Source organism: Pristiophorus japonicus, chromosome 22 (assembly GCF_044704955.1).
Source record: "Pristiophorus japonicus isolate sPriJap1 chromosome 22, sPriJap1.hap1, whole genome shotgun sequence".
Lineage (NCBI taxonomy): Eukaryota > Metazoa > Chordata > Chondrichthyes > Pristiophoridae > Pristiophorus > Pristiophorus japonicus.
Genome location: NC_091998.1, coordinates 60,924,754 through 60,947,046, shown reverse-complemented (window position 1 = coordinate 60,947,046; position 22,293 = coordinate 60,924,754). Strand labels below are relative to the sequence as shown.

Below are 22,293 nucleotides of genomic sequence, written 5' to 3'. Positions count from 1 at the left end.
CATAATGTTACCCGTGGAACACTAGTAATATCGGTTGAATCAGCGCGACAGTCCTTCCAATATGCTCTTTTGTAAGGTGAGGTTCCAGAACTGTGCACAGTACACTAGATGAATTCTATCCAGGGTTTTGTATCGCTGTCGGAAAATTTATGCCCCTTCGTATTCAACCCCACTCGGCAAAAAGGCTAAAATTCCACCAGACATTTTGATTTGCTTTTGTATCCTACCACTACCTTTTAATGATCTGTATACATGGACACCAAAATCTCTTCGGACCGCCGCTGTTCCTAGCTTTTCAGCATTTAGAAATTCTTGCATCTATCCTTTCTTGAATGAGGTTGTTTCAGGACCTTGATACAGCAATCAGCTAACAAATCAAATGCTCAACAATGTAATCAAACCTTTCGAGGACAAATCAGGGTGTTGGGATGAAACCAAACAGATAGTTACCCAGTCCCGCCTTTTCAACTGCTTAACAATAGGTCAAGTTAAAGGAGACAATTATACTCTGGAAAGATGTAGCTACATTGCTAAATTCAGATCTCTACAAATGTACCGAATTGTGGGCCTTGAAAACGGGAAGTGAGCTACTGAAGTTAGTAAATGTAGAGAAATGCTGAATCTGAGTAAAATCTCAAATTAAACCATGACAATATAACAAGATGGTAAATACTGAAGAGAGAGAAAGTCTTAGACTTGTGTCCCGCTGTTCTTCGCACAGAGAGAAATGGAGGATTGGACTGGACTCTGGTGTAAATTGGTTGAGGAAAAGAGTTTCAGTGAAATACAGTTGTGAAAAGCCGCTTAAAATACAATCGTAGAAAATTATGACACAGAGTAAGGCCATTCAGCCCATCGTGTCCATGTTGGTTAAAGGAGAGAAACCCAGGCTAATCCCAGCTTCCAGCATTGGATCCATAGCCATGTAGGTCATAGATTATTAAGTGCACATCCAAGTACTTTTTAGATGTGATGAGGGTTTCTGCCTCTACCACCCTTTCAGGCAGCGAGTTCCAGAATCCCCACCACCCTCTGGGTGAATGTTTTCACCTCATCTCCCCTCTAATCATTCTATCAACTATTTTAAATCTATTCCCCTGGTTATTGACTCCTCGGCGACTAGAAACAGGTCCTTCCAATCCACTCTCTCTAGGCCCCTCATAATTTTATAGACCTCAATTAAAGCTCCCATCAGCCTGCTCTATTCGAGAGGAAACACCACCCGCCAACCAATCTTTCCTCATAGCAAGTATTTTCCAGTCCTGGCAACATTCTGCTAAATCTCCTCTGTCCCTATGAAGTGCAATCACAACTGTCCTGTAATGCGGCGACCAGAATTGGATGCAGTACTCAAGCTGTGGCCTGACTAGTGTTGTATACAGTTCTAGTATAATTTCCCTGCTTTTATATTCTATTCCTTGGCTAATAAAGGAAATCATTCCGTACGTCTTTTTAGCTACCTTATCGACATGTTCTGATATTGTTAAGTAAATGTAGACATTTCAAGATCCCTCTTGTTCCCCCGGCTCTCAGTACCCTCCCATTGATTGTGTATTCATTTGCCTTGTAGCCTTACATGACCTCAGTTTCCCCTCTTCTGCCCAACTGACCAGTTCATCGATATCTTCCTGCAGTCTGAAGCTTTTCCCCTCACTGCCAACCACATGGCCACTTTTTATATCATTTGAAAATGTCTTTATCATACCTCCTACACTTAAATCATATCATTAATATATACTATAAAAAGCACTGTGGCATCCCATTGGAAACAGGTGTTTTTGCGACTCGAACTCTATCAACCATTAGCCTTTGCTTCCTGCCACTGAGCCAATTTTGGATCCCATTTTCTATTCCCCCTTGCATCCCATGGGCTTTTACTTTTTTGATCATCCTGCCATTTGGGACCTTGACACATGCCTTGCTAAATCCATATAGACTAAATCAAATGCATTGCCCTCATCGATCCTCCTTGTTACCTCCTCAAAAAATTAAATCATTTTAAACGAACTTCTCTGAACAAATCCATGTTCATTGCCCTTGGTTAATCTGTATCTTCTAAATGAATATTTATACCGTCCCTCAGAAATGATTCCAAAAATGTGCCCGCCACCAAGGTTAAATTAATAGGCCTGTAATTATTCGATATATCCCTCGCTCCTGGCTAACTAAAGAAATAAAGGACAGTATCCAATTAAAAACCAGGACGTACAATGTGGCCAAAACTAGTGGGAGGACAGAAGATTGGGAAATGTTTAAACGCTAACAATGAATGACTAAAACATGATTAAAAAAGGGAAGATAGACTATGAAAGTTAACTAGCACGGAATATGAAAACAGATAACAAGAGTTTCTATCGGTATATAACAAAGAAAAGGGTGCTAGAGTAAATGTTGGTCCCTTAGAGGACGAGACCGGGGAATTAGTAACGTGCAACATGGAGATGGCAGAAACTCTGACCAAATATTTTGTATCAGTCTATACGGTAGAGGACACTAACAATATTCCAACAGTGAATACTCATGGCATTGTGGGGTGTGGTGGGAGGAATTCAACACAATCACAATCAGTAAGGAGGTGTTGCTCAGTAAGGTAATGGGACTCAAGGCAGATTAATCCCGTGGAGCTGATGTCTTGCATCCTAGGGTCTCAAGAGAAGTAGCGGCTGGGACTGTGGATGCATTGGTTGTAATTTACCAAAATTCCCTGGATTCTGGAGAGGTCCCAGCAAATTGGAAAACTGCAAATGTAACGGCCCTATTTAAAAAAAGGAGGCAGATAAAAAGCAGGAAACTATAGACCAGTTAGCCTAACATCTCTGGTTGAGAAAATGTTGGAGTCCATTATTAATGAAGCAGTAGCAGGAAATTTGGAAAAGCAAAATTAGGTCAGGCAGAGTCAGCATGGATTATAAAGGGGAAGTCTTGTTTGACAAATTTGCTCGAATTCTTTGAGAATGTAACGCACAGGGTGGATAAAGGGGAACCAGTGGATGTGGCGTATTTGGATTTCCAGAAGTCTTTTGACAAGGTACCACATAAAAGGTTACGGCAGATGATAAAATATTACGGGTTTGGGGGTAATATATTAGCATGGATAGAGGGTTGGCGAACGAACAGAAAACAGAGAGTCGGGATAAATCGTTCATTCTCGGTTGGCAATTAGCAACCAGTGGGTTGCCGCCGGGTTCAGTGCTGGGACACGAAATATTTACAATCTATGTTCACGACTTGGAGGAAGGACTGAGTGTAATGTAGCCAAGTTTGCTGACGATACGAAGATGGGAGGAAAAGCAATGTGTGAGGAGGACACAAAAAATCTGCGAAAGGACATAGACAGGCTAAGTGAGTGTGCCAACATTTGGCAGATGGAGTATAATGTTGGAAAGTATGAGATCATGCACTTTGGCAGAAAAATCACATAGCAAATTATTATTTAAATGGAGAAAGATTACATAGTGCTGCAGTATAGTGGGACCCGTGGGTAATTGTGCACGAAACACAAAATGTTAGTATGCAGGTACACCAAATGATCAAGAAGTAAAATGGAACTTTGTCTTTTTTGCAAAGGGGATGGAGTATAAAAGCAGGGAAGTATTTCTACAGTTGTACAGGGTATTGGTGAGGCCGCACCTGGAACACTGCATGCAGTTTTGTTTTCCATATTTACGAAAGAATATAGTTGCTTTGGATGCAGTTCAGAGAAGGATCACAATGTTCATTCCGGAGATGAATGGGATTGACTTCTGAGGAAAGGTTGAGTAGGTTGACCCTCTATTCATTGGAATTCAGAAAACTGAGAGGTAATCTTATCGAAACGTATAAGATTATGAGGGGCTTGACAAGGTGGATGCAGAGAGGATATTTCCACTGATAGGGGAGACTTGAACTAGAGGGTATAATATTAGAATAAAGGGCCGCCCATTTAAAACTGACATGAGAAATTTCTTCTCTTAGAGGGTTGCGGATCTGTGGAATTCGCTGCCTCAGAGAGCTGTGGAAGCTGGGACATTGACTAAATTTAGACAGAAATAAGCAGTTTCTTAAACGATAAGGGAATAAAGGATTATGGAGAGCGGGCAGGGAAGTGGATCTGAGTCCACTATTAGACCAGCCATGATCGTATTAAATGGCGGAGCAGGCTCAAGGGGCCGTATTGCCTACTCCTGCTCCTACTTCTTATGTTCTTATGTCCCTTTTTAAACAATGGTACAACGTTCGCAGTTCTCCAATTCTCTGCCACTAATTCTGTCGCCAGGCAGGATTGGAAAACGTTTGTGGGGCATTCTGCGTTAAGGAGCTCTACTGGGTGCAACAGTCACCTTGAATCATAAGTATTGTATGTTGGGTAGATGGAGTGTGTGACTGGAGGGAGACAACATTTCTCCTCTCTGTGTCCTTCAGTTAGAGAGTAAATGCGAGGGCGCCCTCTGCTGGTTAATTTCATCCTCAGGTTTCTGGAGCAAAAATGGATGAGAGCCTCAGCAGAGCGAACTCAAAGTGATTGCAGGTAGGAGAGAGAATGCTTGACTTCGATTTACACACCTCACTCCATCGATACTTTCGCAAGATCCCTCTGCTGATACAGCGTGTGTTTGTAAAATGAGAGATACGGCAGCTGTGATAGTTTTGAGTCTAACTAGGGGGATGGCAGGGCAACTCAATCCCGTGGATGGCACATTCTGTGGCATGTGGGAAGTCCTGGATACTTCGCGCAGCTGGGACTACCATGTGTGTAGATGTCTCAAGCTGCACCAACTCAAGCTCCGAGGTGTGGAGCTTGAGTGGCAGCTGGGGTCTCTGCGGTGCATCCAAGAGACTGAGAGCTTCGTGGTAGCACGTTTCTAGAGGCAGTCATCGCGCAGGCAGATGGGGTTTGGGTGACCCGTGGACAGAAGAGGAGGATGAAGCAGGTAGTGCAGCAGTCCCCTGAGTCCAGCTCACTCTGCAATAGGTACTCTGTTATGAGTAACGGTGGGGGCAATGGTGGCTCTGGGGAGTGCAGCCAGAGCCAAGTCCACGGCACCAAGGATGGATCAGCTGCACAGGGGTGTGTGGGGGGCGGGGGGGGGGGGCGGCAGTGAGGAAAAAGAATGGAAGAGGTATAGTGGTAGGGGATTCGCTAGTCAGGGGAGCAGACAGAGATTTCTGCAGCCATAGACGTGAATCTAGGATGGTATGTTGCCTCCCTGGCGCCAGAGTCAAGGAAGTCACTGAACGGCTGCAGGGCATTCTGGTGGGAGAGGGTGAACAGCCAGACATTGTGGTCTACATCGGTACCAATGACATAGGTAGGAAGAGGGATGAGGTCCTGCAAGCAGAATTTAGGGAGCAAGGAGATTAAAAAGCAGGACCTCAAAGGTAGTAATCTCCTGATTACTCCCAGTGCCGCGAGATAGCGCTTACAGAAATATGAGGATAGAGCAGATGAATACGTGGCTCGAGAGATGGTGCAGGCGGGAGGGCTTTAATTTCCTGAGGCACTAGGACCACTTCTGGGGGAGATGGGACCTGTACAAGCTGGATGGGTTGCACCTCCACAGAGCGGGACCAATATCCACGGGTGTGGGGTGGGTGAGGAGCTGGGGGGAGATTGCTAGTGCTGTTGGGGAGGGTTCAAACTAGCTTGGCAGGGGTATGGGAACCTGGAAATGGATTCATTATGGAGGGGAGCAAAGCTGGAATTAGAAAGCAAAAATAAAGGGTGTTGGAAGGAGAGAGGAAACAAGCAGGAAAAAAGGGTAAAAAAACAAACTTAAAGGCAGTTTGTATAAATGCATGTAGCATTTGTAACAAAACAGATGAGCTGACAGCACAAATTGAAACAAATACATTTGATCTGATAGCCATTGAAGAGATGTGGTTGCAAGGTGACCAGGACTAGGAATTAAATATTCAGGGATACTTGACAACCGGAAGTACAGACAGAAAGGAAAAGGAGGTGAGGTAGCTCTATTGATGAAGGATGGAATCACTGCAATAGTAAGAAATGATACTGGCTCAAATGATAAGGATGTTGAAACAGGTTGGGTGGAGATAAGGAACAATAAGCAGAAAAAGTCACTGGTGGTCGTAGTCTATCATCAGCATCATAGGCAGTCCCTCGAATCGAGGAAGACTTGCTTCCATTCCTGAAGTGAGTTCTTTGGTGGCTGAACAGTCCAACACAAGAGCCACAGATTCTGTCACATGTGGGCCAGATCGTCGTTGAGGGAAGGGGTGGGGTGGGACTGGTTTGCCGTGTGCTCTTTCCACTGCCTGTGCTTTATTTCTGCATGCTCTCGGCGTTGAGACTCGAGATGCTCAGCGTCCTTTCAGATTCACTTCCTCCACTTAGGGTAATCTTTGGCCAGGTTCTCCCAGGTGTCAGTGGGAATGTCGCACTTTATCAGGGAGGCTTTGCTGTAGGCCCTCTAACAGTAGCAACTCTGTTGGTCGGAGCATAAACCAGGAAATAGTGCGGCTTGTAAAACTGGAACAGCAATAATCATGGGTGATGTTAACCTCCATATTGATTGGACGTATGAAATTGGTCAAGGTAGCATTCATACGGAGCAGTTCATAGAGTGCACAAGGAACGGGTTCCTTGAGCAGTATGTAATGGAGCCAACCTGGGGGCGGGCTTTCATAGATCTGGTCCTGTGTAATGAGCCAGAATTAATAAATAATCTCCTAGTAAAGGATCCCTTTGGAATGAGTGATCATAACTTGTTTGAATTTCAAATTGAGATGGAGTGTGAGAAAGTTGGATCTCTAACCAGCGTACTAAGCTTAAATAAAGGAGACTATTTTAAGTGCAGAGTTGGCTTAAGAGGACTCAGAAAATAGATTAAAGTCTAGGACAGTTGATGAACAGTGGTGTACATTTAAGGAACTATTTCACAACTCTCAAGAAAAATATATTCCAGTAAGGGGGGAAAGGGTGTAAGAGGAATGATAGACATCCGTGGCTAACTAAAGAAATAAAGGACGGTATCCAATTAAAACAAGGGCATAGAAAGTGGCCAAAACTAGTGGGCGGATAGAAGACTGGGAAGCTTTTAAAAGCCAGCAAAGAATGACTAAAAAAAATGATTAAGAAATGGAAGATAGACTATGAAACTAAACTAGCACAAAATATAAAAACAAATAGAAAGAGTTTCTATAGGTATATAAAAATGAACAGAGTGGCTAAAGTAAATGTTGGCCCCTTAGAAGATGAGTCGGGGAAATTAGTAATGGGGAACATGGAAATGGCAGAAACTCTGAACAAATCTTTTGTATCAGTCTTTACCGTAGAGGACACTGACAATATTCCAACAGTGGATAGTCTAGGGACTATGTGAGGTAGGGCCGGTGGTGGGGCGGGCGGGTGGACGAACTTAATACAATCACTAAGTAGGTGGTACTCAGTAAGATTAAGCGACTAAAGACAGATAAATCTCCTGGATCTGATGGCTTGCATCCTAGAGTCTTAAGAGTAGTAGCGGCAGTGATTGTGGATGCATTGTTTGTAATTTACCAAAATTAATTGGATTCTGGGGAGGTCCCAGCTGATTGGAAAACTGCAAATATAAAAAAGGAGGCAGACAAAAAGCAGGAAACTTTGGACCAGTTAACCTAACATCTGTGGTTGGAAAAATGTTGGAGTCCATTATTAAAGCTGCAGCAGCAGGACATGTGGAAAAGCAAAATTCGGTCAGGCAAAGTCACTCTGGATTTATGAAGGTGAAGTCATGTTTGACAAATTGGCTATAATTCTCTGAGGATGTAAGGAACAGGGTAGATAAAAGGGAAGCAGTTAATGTGGTGTAGTTGGATTTCCAGAAGGCATTTGACAAGGTGCCACATACAGGTTACTGCACAGGATAAAAGTTCATGGAGTTGGGGGTAATATATTAGCATGGATAGACGATTGGCTAACGAAGAGAAAACAGAGAGTCGGGATAAATGGTCCATTCTCTGGTTGGCAACCAGTAACCAGTGGGGTGCCGCAGGGATCAGTGCTGGGAACCCAACTATTTCCAATCTATATTAACGAATTGGAAGAAGGAACGTAGCTAAGTTTGCTGACGATACAAAGATGGGAGGAAAAGCAGTGTGTGAGGAGGACGCAAAACATCTGCAAAAAGCTAAGTGAGTGTGCAAAAATTTGACAGATGGAATTTAATGTTGGAAAGTATGAGGTCATGCACTTTGGCAGAAAAAAATCAAAGAGCAAGTTATTATTTAAATGGTGAAAAATTGCAAAGTGCTGCTGTACAGCGGGACCTGGGGGTAATTGTGTATGAAACACAAAACGAGAGTATGCAGGTACAGCAATTGATCAGGAAGGCCAATGGAATTTGGCCTTTATTGCAAATGTGTTGGAGTATAAAAGCAGGGAAGTCTTGCTACAGCTATACATGATATTGGTGAGGCCACACCTGGAACACTGCGTGCAGTTTTGGTTTCAATACTTACAAGAGGATATACCTGCTTTGCTGGCAGTTCAGAGAAGGTTAACTAGGTTGATTTTGGTGATGAAGATTTTGACTGATGAGGAAAGGTTGAGCAGGTTGTGCCTCGACTTATTGGAATTCAGAAGAATGAGAGGTGATCTTATCGAAACCTATAAGATGATGAGAGTGCTTGACAAGGTGGACGCAGAGAGGATGTTTCCACTGATGGCGGAGACTAGAACTAGAGGGCATGATCCTAGACTAAGGGGCCCTCCATTTCAAACTGAGATGAGGATCAATTTCTTCTCTGAGGGTTGTGGATCTGTGGATCTGCCTCAAAGAGCTGTGGAAGCTGGGATATTGAATAAATTTAAGTCGGAAATAGGCAGTTTCTTTAGCGATAAGGGGATAAGGTATTATGGGGAGTGGGCAGGGAAGTGGAGCTGAGTCCATGATCGGATCAGCCATGATTTTATTGAAAGGCGGAGCAGGTTGAGAGGCTGTAAGGCGTACTCCTGCTCCTATTTCTTATGGTCTTATGTTCTTATGTAAGGTACCAACAAAAATCAATTATTTTAAACAGTCATCCAGTCACATTATAAGCAATAGCATGGAGGGGAAAACAGCATCATCTGTACTGGACCAAATTGGAATCTATCTGAGAACTAATAGCGCCAGATATGTTATTGATCAGAAGCTAATTCAAGTGTAAATATTTTGTATTATTAAAATTATTAATGCGATTATTATGATTATTCAGACCACAGAACACCTAGACTCTCATCCGGGGGCTCCCCATGCTTGGGCAGGCTGGAGGTCCAGTACGGTGAAACCTGGGGAACAGTATGTGACCTTCACTGGGATTTGAATGACGCCAATTTGGTCTGTGCTCAGCTTCAGTGTGGTGTAGCAGTGTCCGTGCCAACAGGGGCTTATTTTGGAGAAGGCTCTGGGCCTGTACGGACTGATATCTTTGAATGTAAAGGCAACGAGACAAGTCTGTGGCACTGCCATCGTTCTGCAGTAAATCACCACGAGTGCACCCACAAAAATGATGCCAGTGTGATCTGTTCTGGTAAGTACAACGTTACTGAACAATAGGCACCTTCTTCAATAATATTTGGAAAAAATGAGGCTGATGACATGCCTGTCTTTCTTTCCACATATATTAACTCGTTACAGTTTATATTGCTATTCATCTGGTGTAATACGGTATAAAGTAACCTCAATTGTTGGTAAATAACTTGTTTCAAAATTTTGACATTTATTCTGGAAGAAGCTAGTTTATTTAACGCCTGCACCGGACGTAGTTTTCTCTTAGATATTTGACGTGGCAATACTTGACAAACAATTCACGAGTCGTGCACTGATTCACTAACCGCACACATGCTTTAATTACCATTAGGGTAGCTTCATTTAATAGATACCACCTCCTGAACTATGGGTTAATTTCACTGATCTTACAGAGCATTCACTAATCATATGTTTACTTAATTGACAGTACACATCTTTCAATATACGTTGACTCATTTAAACCCACAGACTTCATTAACCATAGGTTGAATTTATTAATGACTGAGTACCCTGACTTGATGAACGGCGCGTTCTCTTCATTAGTTTGGTGTCTCATTATCCATCTCTTGAATTCATGATGTTAATCGTGGTGCACTGATGTCACGGTCGGTCGGTTGTCTTCATAGCCCGAACACCGACCTTCTGATCCCTGTGCTGTCCTCAATGACCCATCCACTGACGCCATGAAAACTGCACTGGTCTCAACATCGCATCAATATTTCCATTGCTAATGCTCTTCTGTGATAAACCATGCATTGCGATCATTAATTCAACGTTAACTTTAGTAAATGCGCGATGATTTCACTCGCCGAGCATTGTCCACCTTACACGTGCACTGACTTAGGAGTCAGGCACTGAACCACTTTTTATGCAGTTGCCTTGATTAGCATCAATCTTATTCATACGGCGATGATCATTCATCGCATTTACTGATCACTGAGCTCATTGACAAATCATTAATCACAGTTAACTGATGATTGACATTTAGCAATGAAACATTGACCCAAAAGTTCGAACATTGATTACATGAACATGGACCGACCTATTCATGTAATCAATGTCCGAACTTTTGGGTCAATGTTTGATGTGAACAATAATTGGCTCCGTTCACAATCATCGGACAATGACACAGGCTGTGCTCGCATTTAGCAATATCTGGACATCATCAGACTTGGGCTGATATTTAGAAATTAACATTCGCACCACACAAGTATCAGACAATGGCAGTCTCTAACAGGAAAGAAAATAAACACCTCCCCAAGCATTCAGTGGCATTATATTCGCCGAATCCCCTGCTAACAACAAACTTACTGGGGATTGCCATTGACCAGAAACTGAACTGAACCAGCCACAACAATGCCGAGGCAACGAGCGTAAGTCAGATACTCGGTATTCTGCGGCACGTAGCTCAATTCCTGAATTTCCAAAGCCTCTACAACAATTACAATGCACAATTCAGGAATGTCAGAGTATACTCTTGGATGAGTGTAGCTGTATCAATGCGCAAAAATATCGTCATCAGCCAGGACAAAGCAGTCCACTTGATCGGCAGGCCATCCAGCACTTTAAATATGTCTTGCCTCTATTATTAGCGTACGATGGCTGCCGTGTTTATTATTCACGGGTTTAACTGCATAGATCGGCGTTCCTCCAATGTCACTGGTACAACATTTTGAAACTCCCTACCTCACAGCATTGCAGAAGAACTTTCTCCATGCCTAATTCTGCAGTTAAAGAAGAAGGCCCACGACGACGTTCTCAAGGGCAAGTAAGGATCAGCAATAAATTCCATTCCTACCAGAGACGTCAAGATACCTAGGATGAATAAAATCAACTCTTAACTGTTCTTGTTTTGGAGTCCTCCAACAGATCTTCTGTCTCTAATCTGTCGAATCCCTTTCAAATGTTAAACACATCAACTAGATCATTCTAACTTGATCAACTAAAAGCCAAGTTTATACAAACTGTCTACATAATTTAACGCATTAAATACTGTTGCCGTTCTGCTTGGTACCATCTCCAAGGCGAATATATCCTTAGCTGGTGAAAGCTGACAGCACTACTCCAGATGGGTTCTGTCCAAGTATCGATACATCTGAAACATCACTGCCTCACTTTTATATTACAAGCTCCTTGAGCTAAAGGTCTACAGTCCATTAGCTTTTTCCGGAGGAGCTGGCAACTTTGAGCAATCCGACCACGTTTTAACGGGGTTCTAAATTAAACGTAATTGTTTTGAAGAGATAATTTATATAAAATACCGAAATAGGAGAGTGGTAGATAAGCTCCTTACTATTTTCCGCTGATTAATTTGTTGCCCTGTATTTAAAATTAAGGCGATTTGAAATCTATTTTGATCTGCATTTGTTTCTAAAACAGGGAACCATGGACCCCGATTGATTGGTGGGGAGAACAGGTGCTCCGGCCGGGTGGAAGTGCTACACGGAACGCAGTGGGGGACGGTGTGTGATGCTTACTTCGGTTTAGAAGACGCCAGCGTGGTCTGTGAGCACCTTCAGTGCGGGGCAGTAATGGCAACCCCGGGAGGAGCTCACTTTGGGGAGGGAACCGGCCCAGTGTGGAAGGAGAACTACATGTGCCGAGGGAACGAGTCCCGATTGTGGGAGTGTCCGGTTTCATCCTGGGACCAGTTTTTCTGCTCACATGGAAATGACGCGAGTATCAACTGCTCGGGTGAGTCCTCTCAGTCTGTAGAACTGCAATACACAAACTGTTGATGAGGAAATTGCGGCTGATGTTATTTATATAGGCTTTCAAAAGTAAAGTAGCACGAATCGAATTGTTACCAAAATGAAAGCCCATGGGATTTAAATAGGGAAATTTCTGCCTGGATACAAAATTGGCTAAACATTGAAAGCAGAGTGCAGTGATGAACAGTTGCTGTTTTGAGACTGAATGGAAGTATGCAGTGGTGTTATCCAGGTCTCGGTAATATGATATCTGCTCTTTTGATATATATTAATTGCCTAGGTTGGAGTATACAGGGTACAATTTCAACGGTTGCGGTTCAACTGAAATACAGTAAAGAATAAGGGGGATAGTCATATAATTCAGCTGGACATAAATAGACTGCTGAAATGGAAAGAAAGGAGGCAGATTAAATATAACGCACAGAAGTGTGGTGATATATTTTGGTCGGAAGAGGCTATGTGGACTATATTGTACAAATTTAAAAGGAATGTAGGAACAGCGGGAACGAGGGGTGTATGTACACAAATATTTGAAGGTGGCAGGATAATTTGAGAAGAATGTCAAAAAAGATATGTGATTTTAGGTTTTATTAGCGGAGGAATAGAGTGCAAAATGAAGGAAGTTACGCAAAACCTTTATAGCACACTGGTTAGGCCTCGGCTGGAGTACTGTGTTCAATTCTGGGCACCCACACTCTATGAAGAATGTAGAATAGATGTAGAGAGAGTGCAGAATAGATTTTCCGGGATGGTACCATGCATGAGGAAACTTAGTTATGTGGAGAGGCTTGTGAAGTAGGGTTTATTCTCCTTCGAGCAGAAAATGTTAAGAGGAGATTTGAAGAAGTTTTCAAAATCATGAATGGTTGAAATACAGTAAATAAGGATAAACTAGTTCCAGTGCAGAAATGTTGGTAACCAGAGCAGGCAGATGTAAGGTGACAACAAAAGAACCAGAGGCAATATTGGAAAAAAAAATTACGCAGCGAGATGTTGTGATGTGAAATGCACTGTCAGAAATTGTGATGGAAGAACATTCAGGAGCAACATTCAAATCAGAATTGGATAAATACTTGAAGGGAAAACATTTACAGTTCTATGGTAAAGAGCAGGGGAGTGGTATTAATTGAATAGCTCTACCGAAGAGCCAGCACCGTTGGAATGGTCGCATTTTGTGCTCATCATTTTCTGATTAAGTGAAACAAATATTTCATTTTACAATGTTGAAGCATTATACAGAATTCGTCGTTAATAAAGCATATGAGAGCCTTGGCTTCATTAATAGAGGAATACAGTAGAAAATCAAATACATTATGCTAATCGTTTATAAAACACTAGATTTCCTCACCTGGAGTATTGTGCTGCATTCTGGGCGTCGCACATTCTTTCTAAAGTGTAGTTGTCATTTCCAAATTCCTTATCAGTTGCAGGCCGGAGCCGCTTCCCAGTTTGTTTTTCCCATTTTTTAGATTAGCTGCTGGAAACAGCTCGGCATCTCTCTAAAATCTATTCACTGAGGAGCAAGCATTGGAGGATCCGCCTTCAGGCCTCGTGGGTATTTAATACAGAAATTTAACCATTAAAATGAATAATAGCTTTCCGATGGGATGTAGTAAATGATGGGACTTCTGCGTCAGTTTAACCGTTGTTCTTTCCGTTTCTTTTTGTAGATGAAAGTTGGACACCGAGACTGACCAATGGGGGAAGCCGCTGTGACGGGCGAGTGGAGATTTACTACAACGGCAGCTGGGGGAAAGTGCGGGACAAACTCTGGGACATAAATGATGCCAACGTTGTCTGCAGACAGCTGGGCTGCGGCTCTGCGATAGCCGCTTATAAATCTTCAAAGTACGGAGAGAGTGAGGGGCCCGTGTGGGTGAATGATGTCCAGTGTGAAGGAAACGAGTCGCAGCTCCGGAATTGCAGCTCATTCACATTGAATCCGTTTCTCACTGATAGGGTCGGAATAGGGGTCCTGTGTTCAGGTGAACAAACGGCTTATTTTACAGAGCTGTACTGGGCTATGCATGAGTGCATGGTTCTCACAGTCTGCTGTTATTGTGGTGCAGTATGCAGATTTTAGTATAGACGGATGTTCTGAGTTGTACCCGTGTGAGTTCCATAATGCAATAAATGTAGACAGATGACCAAGGTTGTGCTATTTGAATCCATTATGCGCTTTGTAAGAGTGGTCATAAAGTTCTTCCGTTGTACTGATGTAAGTTCCATTTGCAGGAGTATTTTTTTTAGCCAGTATGTAGCAAGCCCAACAAGAGGAGTTAGTTTTAGGGAAAGAAGCTGGGCGATAATGCAGAGAGTTTTATGGAATGAAGCTGGGCAGGTGGAACTGGTATCAATAGTAGAGCAGTTTGGTGGTAGTGATCATAATTCAGTTAGATTTAGCGCCGTTATGGAAAAGGGTAAAGAGAGATGAGTAAAATTTCTCGATTGGGGAATGCCAAATTTTACTCAGCTGAGATGTGATGTAGGGAAGAATGAGAGGTGATCTTATTGAAACTTATGATAATGAGTGGGCTCGACAAGATGGATGCAGAGAGGATATTTCTATTCATAAGGGAAACTAAAACTAGGAGATATAGGCTTAGAATAAGGGGCCGCCCATTTAAAACTAAGATGAGGAGAAATTTCTTCTCTCGGAGGCGTGTAAGTTTATAGAATTCTCTGACCCAGAGAGCTGTGGAGGCTGGGTTTTTGAGTGATAAAGGAGTAAAGGGTTAGGAAGAACGGGTGGTGAAGTGGAGCTGAGTACATTATCGGATCAGCCATGATCTTATTGAACGGCGGAGCAACCTCGAGGGGCCAACATGCCTTCTCCAGCTCCTATTTCTTATGTTGTAATGAACGTGGCAAGTTGGATCCCAAATTGGCTCAGTGATAGGATGCAAAGGGTGAAGGTTTTTGTCAATTGAAAGCTGTTTCCCATGGGGCTACACCGGGTTCAGTACTTTGCCCCATGCTTTTTGTGGTCTATGTCAATGATTTATACTTCATGGTCGGGAATATTATACAAAAAGTGGCTGTGCTGTTGATAATAAGGAAGAAAGCAGTAGACTACCAGAAGCGTTCAATGGACTGGTCGGTTAGATAGAAAAATGGCAACTGGAATTCAATCTGGAAAAGGGTATGTTAATGCATTTCGCGAGGGCTAACAAGGCAAGGCAATAAACAATAAATGGTAGAATACTGAGAAGTGTAGAGAAAAAGAGAGACATTTGGGTGCATATCCACAGAGCCCTGAAGGTAACGGGTTAGTGCATACAGGATATTTTCCTTAAGTTAGCCGAGGTATAGAATATAAGAGCCAGCTGGTTATGCTTGAGCTGTATAAAACACTGCTTAGGTTACAGCTATAGTACTGCGTGCAATCCTGGTCAGCACGTTACAGGAAAGTTGTGCTTGCACTAGAGAGAGCACAGAAGAGATTTAGAGGATGTTGCCAGAACTAGAGAATTTTAGCTATGAGCTATTGGATAGCTGGGGTTGTTTTCTTTGAAACAGAGAAAGCTGGGGTGGGGGGGCTTCTTTGAGGTGTATAACATTTTGAGGAGCTCAGATAAAGTTGATGTAAAGGATATAAGTTCTCCAGCACAGAGGTCAATAATCAGGGGACGTAGCTTATAAGTAATTGGTAGCAGGATTAGGTGGTAGTTCAGGAGAATTTTCTTCACCCAGAGGATGCTGGGCGTCTGGAGCTCACTTCTTGGAAGTATTTTAGAAGCAGAAACGCTGATCACATTTAACAAGTACTTGGATATGCGCCAAAATCTGCAAGCCTACAGACCAAGATCTGGAAAGTGGCATTAGGCTGCTTAGCTCATTATCGGCAGGCTCAGGCATGATGTTTCGAATGGCCTCCTTCGGAGCCGTAAATTTCCATCATTCATATCTATGCAATATATAAGATTAAACAGATGTTCTTCCGTCTCGTTTCAATTACCTATATGTGCGGCATGGAGAACAATCAGAAATCTTCTAGCTGGAGAAGAAGCAATGCTTGGATTGAGTGTTGAGCTTAATATGTATTGGAACTATAATCCTCCTGTTTTGTTGTCCAACAGAACACGTGCAGTTAAGGCTGTCGGACGGTGGAAGCCCATGTGCTGGGCGAGTGGAGGTTTATTACGATGGGGCCTGGGGCTCAGTTTGTGACGATTCCTGGGACTTGGCCGACGCTGGCGTGGTTTGCAGACAGCTGGGTTGCGGAAATGTATTGGATCTGGCAATTCCTGCTTCTTGTGTTCAAGGCTCGGGTCCAGTTTGGTTGGATGAACTGAGATGTTCGGGTAACGAATCGTTCCTCTGGGAATGTCCCTCAGCAACGTGGGGTGAACACGACTGTGCTCATAAAGAAGATGTGTGGGTGGTGTGTTCAGGTAAGACCGCTTTCAATCTGCACATTTTCTGAAGTGTGATATGCGAGGTGCAATATTAACACAAAACGGGGTATCAATAGAAACACCTGGATATTTCTTGTTCCATTGACAGAGCACAAAGAGATGCGGCTGGAGAAAGGAAAGCATCGCTGTGAGGGCAGAGTGGAAGTGTTCTACAATGGGACCTGGGGAACTGTGTGCTCGGAAAAACTGGATCGGCATGATGCAGAAGTGATCTGTAAACAGTTACAGTGCGGCCGCTTCGTATCTATTGATTATGACACCGAGTTATTCGGAATGGGATCCGGAGCCATTTGGCTCGATGAGATGGAGTGTCGTTCACACGAGTCGACCCTTTGGCAGTGTCAGTCAGACCCGTGGGGTCAACACAACTGTCATCACTGGGAGGATGCAGGTGTTGTTTGTTCAGGTAACTCAACGAACCAGTCAATGTTCAGGTGTCATTTCAAATATTGATGTCCGAAACAGACAGCATCCCATGTTTGTCTTCTCAACAGAAGCCGGACTGCCGGAGGGATCCCACAGTTCAAGGGACTGCGTTCAAGAATCTGGACATTCACCAGGTGCTTTCTCCTCTTCAGTATACCAATTATCTGACTTTTATTCTTGACTTTTATTAAATAAATAACAATAAATAATTCCCTTTGATAGACCCATTGCGCCTGGTTGGAGGCAACACCAGCTGCTCCGGGAGAGTGGAGATATTGTCCAATGACACCTGGGGCACGGTGTGTGATGACTCCTGGGATATGGCCGATGCCAATGTTGTCTGCAGACAGCTGGGTTGCGGCCCCGCTATATTGGCCACAGGAGGGGCCATATTTTCCCAGGGTAACGGAGTTATTTGGCTGGATGAGGTGAAGTGCACTGGAAGTGAATCCTTTCTGTCAGACTGTCGCTCCTCACCGCCAGGTCCACATGACTGTAATCAAAAGGAAGATGCCGGTGTGATTTGTTCAGGTAAGAGTCGCAGGGGAGTTTGCTCGTTCTGTTCAATTGACTAATTGATTTCAGAAATGAAGAACAAGATTTATAATTTTAATGTAAAATCGTAATGCCTGAAGTTCATGCAATATTTGTGCAATATGTTCTACAGGACTCGATTTGCCTCCTATTGGTTTTCCGTCCACACCTGCAGGTACTTCCCATTATTTGTACTATTATTAATATTAATGTTAGAGTTTGTATTGGTGGGATTGAAATTATTCACATTTTTGTTTTGTTAATCTCTGAAGATAATGTGAGCGGTTTCAAATTGACGGGATGATTTAAAGAAAATAGGAGGTGCACCCTCTGTGTTAAATCTTTCTGTAATCTTGTAATAAAGGACTGGGAAATAAAATCTCTTCCATCCCTGTTGCCATCTGCATAACTCTCGGAGTCTTTCTAATCTGTGAGCTGATCGCACTGATGGTGGTAATAGACAGAAAGTCACCAAGGAGAGGTGAGTCTCAAATCTTACTGCTGAAATAACATTATTTCTCAGATCACTTTGTTTTCTGGTGAATCTCGAGATCATTGAACTTTTGTATAGAGTGTCTTGTTAGAAATAAAATATAATTCGTTTTTTGCGATTTGTTCCATTGCATGTGTTGAGACTCACGCGGAAAAATGGAAACACACACACGCACAGAACAAATCTCCTCCACATTCATACTAATTGACTTAGATTATCACCATCTCTATGATTTGAGTTATTTAGATGAGTTACAGTTAAAGGCATGTGGAGTGAACCAAAATGTTAATCTCTCTGCCCTCCCTCCAACAGGTGCTGTCACTGGCGGCAGGAGTTCACCTGTGGGTTTGTACCAAGCAATTTACGAAGAGATTGAGAATATTCCACCCAGCAAGGACTCCGCTCAGACGCAGGGTTCAGGTCTGTATTTTCTTTTAGAAACCGAATCTTCATCTGTCAAACGCTGCCTCCCCTTAAATATTCCAGTTTCTGGCCAATGTACCGATTGGACACGATAAGCAGTCGGCTCACTTTATCCATGTGAAGATATTCGCATTCTGAATTGACCGCCGGCAGTTTTAGATTCTCCGAAAATGACAGAGACTGAGGAACGCATTCTGGATCAGGAAACCCCACTCCCACTCACCCTGTACTAACCGACTACATTATACACTGCTGGGTCTACTCTGTTACCTGAGATACTACCTGTACTAACGGGCTATATTTTGTATTAAGACGTCTGCTCGCTGCGGGGGTAACATTTATGGGCCATCCCTACTTGCCCTGACATGGTTGGGGTGGGCCTTCCCCTCGTACCGCTGCAGTCCTTGTGGAGCAAGACCTCCCACAAAGGTGTCGGTTAGCAAATTCCAAACATTATCACAGGACGATGAAGATATTATGTTGTCTGCTTTGAAGTCCAACGCAATCTCTCGAATAATCATCTATTTTTGTGTTTAACAGTTTCTGGATCGATCAACTCCTTGAATCAGATTGAATATTACACCAGTGACTTGTGGGGCGACACAGATGCGGGATCAGAAAACCCAGAAGGGATCTCCTCCAGTATTCAGGGTAGGTACAGTTTTACTTGTTGAAAGCTTTTTTGGACATCACACTCTCCAGTACCTAAAACCATGAAATATTCCTATATTATCCTCCTTACACTATTTCGGGCCCATGGGCCAGTGAAGGTGGAATTCTGCAGTGACCACCGACAGTTTTAGACGCTCCGAAATTGAATGAAGTGGAATGGGTGGTGTGCGGCGTGGGGGGCGGGGCGCATTCTGGATCAGGAAATCTCGCCTACTCACTCTGTAATAACAGACTATGTTATGCAATATTTTCTCTACTCTTCTACTCTGACACCTGACATATTACATGTGTATGATTGTGTCTGCTTGCTGGGAGGGCCAGCATGTTTAGCCTATCCTTAGTTGCCCTGAACGGTCGGGGTGGGCCTTCCTCTTAAACCACTGCATTCCTTGTGGGGAGTGATCTCCCACAACGGTATCAGGTACCAAATTGGAGGATATTTTCATGGGACGATGAAGATATCATATTATCTGATCCGATCACCCAATCATCTGAACAATAACCGTCTATTTTTACGTCTGACAGTTTTTGGTACCATTGACTCCCTCAGTCAGATTGAATATTACACCAGTGATATTGTGGGTGACATTGATACCGGAGCAGAAAGTGCTGAAGGGAACTGCTTCAGTAATCAGGGTGGGTACAATTTTCTTTAAAGAGTACATTTTTTTTCGAACATCACCTTATCTACAATCTAAAATAACAACTAAAGTTATCAGAGCACACTCGCCGTAAATGGCACTGCCAAGCACCCGTAGTACTGGAGAGTGATGTTAGTTACAAAATTTTCTAGAAATACTGACTATTTGAAATAAAATCATACCGATTGCCCTCACTGGTGTAATGGAATGAAACATTCAGTTCAATGTGTTTCCTCGCACGGCTTTATGTGCAGTGAAATGTGAAATGTGTGTATGGGTTGGGTGGGTAATTCAGTGGGTTATGTGTGATTTTAAGTCAGAGACTAAATGATATCGACACGACATGGTCCAATCGTACCCCGCCAGCTGACGCCACTTCATCTGAAAAGCGCACTTGTTCCACTCTCCTGTCCTGCAAGGCCCGGGTAGAGATTAATAATATAATTGTGAGTACTCAGCGCCATCAATTGCGTTCAGTGATAATCTCTATTTCCTCCCAGGTCCGGTTCCGGGCGATTATGATGATGTTGAGACTGGTACCATTAAGACTCTGGGCGGTCACTTGTTCCTGGACCGTAGTCCTGATGTTCACCTCGCACTCAGAAGTTGCGGCATTGATCTTTCCACTGTAGGTGAGTAGAATCTCTGACATTACCGCAATCACCAGCACATTGGTGGGAACGGACAGATGCCGTTTTAAATCCCGTTTCAATCGACGGTCACATGGGGTAGTCTTGGATTTAATTCATGTAGTGACTACAGGAAATGTGTTCTCGAAAACGGATGTTCTAGAAAAGAGACCCTGATGCTGTTCAGTGTGTATGATCTTCCTTGTTAAGATTCAAACCAGGATGCATTCCAGTGCGCAAACTGAAGCGTTTGTTTCTCGGACTTTAGATCCACCTCGTCTGCTGTCACCCAGCTTTAAACAGAGCAAGTGGGTGGGGGTAGAACACAATTGTCTTCCACTCACAGCTCAACAAATTCCAACCCTTTCAAGAAATTGACGCAGATAAAGAACTCACACGGATGCATGTTTTAATGCCATCATCGCTCAATCTCTCAAACCTCACAGTATACTGTTGTCCTATCCGCACTGATCCCGGCGTCAGTTCGATCAGTAATCCATAATTTGTCAACCCTCACAGCACACAGCTCTCAGACCCGCATTGATCCCGGTTTAACGGGTCATTCCTCTCCTCATAACAATGACGATGTTCACTGTGATGCATTCACAACCCTGGACCTTCCGATGGGCAGTGACTGTGTGGCTCAAAACCTTATATCATCTAGTTCAAACTGGTAAGAGCAATGTTTTATTATCTCTTCCATTGTTGTGCTGGGGAGTGACCAGTCCCAGGTGGAATTTACTGTGTGATATTGGGGAGTATGTTTAACGGTTAGTGAGAGTGCACGAATTAGCGAGAACATGCTTGGTATTTACTGTTGAAATGTAATACCCCTTCATACTGTCTGCACTTAATCCTATTCTGTGAGACTGGGGAGTGTGTTTACGACAGTTAAGGATACTGCAACTATCAGAGAACAGGCTGGTGTATTTATTATTTAAATAAAATGCAGGTTGTACTGAATTATCAGAGAGAATATTCTGAGTAGTTCTAAAAAAACACATTTGACTGTATCGTGTGTTGGGAAATGATTTAACCACTCTCATAGCGCTGTTTTGCATTCCAGGTAAAAATCAACGTAAAATCCAGGATGCAATGTCCCGAGGAGTGTCATAGACTAGCGGGAAATACTTTGTATTAAATCGGAGAGAATGTCTGTTAACATTTCCAACAGTCTGAACATGCTGAACGTGTTTTCCTTCACGATATAAACATCACTTTATTTTGATAGATCGTCATACTAGCTCGAGTTGAAAGAACTAGATTTTGCTCTTTATATTTTGTCTGAAAGCGTGCGTGTTCTGTTTAATTAACAATTCTGAAGCAGAATGAATGTATTTCGGATCATTACCCTGTCTATATTAATAAAGTAATACATTGATCTGCATGGACGAACCAACTCTGTAACAGAGATTACAAACCTGTGTTTATTAATGATTTTTTTTAATAGGAAGCTCATTTGCAACCGCTTCAATCAAAGTTGATTTTAAATCCTCAGTAGGTCAAACGATTGGTATATCTGCTTTATCTGCATTTATTTTAACTTTTCCCAACCTCGCCATGTACTTGATGTAGAGAGACATTCTCATAATGTAAGTGATGATGTGCAAAGCAATTAACAATATCAAATACGTTTATTAAATATGTTCTAATTTGTGCTTTTGTCGATGTTAATGTATACTTCAGTTACGAAATATACACAACATACAACACAATGCTGTTTTACTGTACTACGCCTATCCGTGGGGAATACGAAGTCTAGCGAGAGACCAGGTGACTCTAAATAGAACTTGACATCCATTGTTTTGAAACTTTAATGCTAAAAGCTAAGGTTGGGGAAAATTCAGAAAGTTAG

The 22,293-nt window shown here is 42.9% G+C and overlaps 1 protein-coding gene across 1 annotated transcript in view; it reads left to right on the top strand.

Moving 5' to 3' along the window:
* The window catches only part of LOC139235074 (scavenger receptor cysteine-rich domain-containing protein DMBT1-like), a 66,068-nt gene extending 43,988 nt beyond the window's left edge, over positions 1 to 22,080 (top strand). The window contains exons 4-17 of the mRNA XM_070866208.1: positions 9,178 to 9,492; positions 11,871 to 12,185; positions 13,873 to 14,187; positions 16,282 to 16,596; positions 16,709 to 17,026; positions 17,115 to 17,180; positions 17,269 to 17,577; positions 17,714 to 17,755; positions 17,945 to 18,061; positions 18,386 to 18,493; positions 19,037 to 19,147; positions 20,310 to 20,441; positions 20,958 to 21,111; positions 21,505 to 22,080. Coding sequence (XP_070722309.1) covers positions 9,178 to 9,492; positions 11,871 to 12,185; positions 13,873 to 14,187; positions 16,282 to 16,596; positions 16,709 to 17,026; positions 17,115 to 17,180; positions 17,269 to 17,577; positions 17,714 to 17,755; positions 17,945 to 18,061; positions 18,386 to 18,493; positions 19,037 to 19,147; positions 20,310 to 20,441; positions 20,958 to 21,111; positions 21,505 to 21,508 — 2,621 coding nt within the window. The 3' untranslated portion in view covers positions 21,509 to 22,080. The remainder of the gene's footprint in view (positions 1 to 9,177; positions 9,493 to 11,870; positions 12,186 to 13,872; positions 14,188 to 16,281; positions 16,597 to 16,708; positions 17,027 to 17,114; positions 17,181 to 17,268; positions 17,578 to 17,713; positions 17,756 to 17,944; positions 18,062 to 18,385; positions 18,494 to 19,036; positions 19,148 to 20,309; positions 20,442 to 20,957; positions 21,112 to 21,504) is intronic.
* The last annotated feature ends 213 nt before the right edge of the window (positions 22,081 to 22,293 follow it).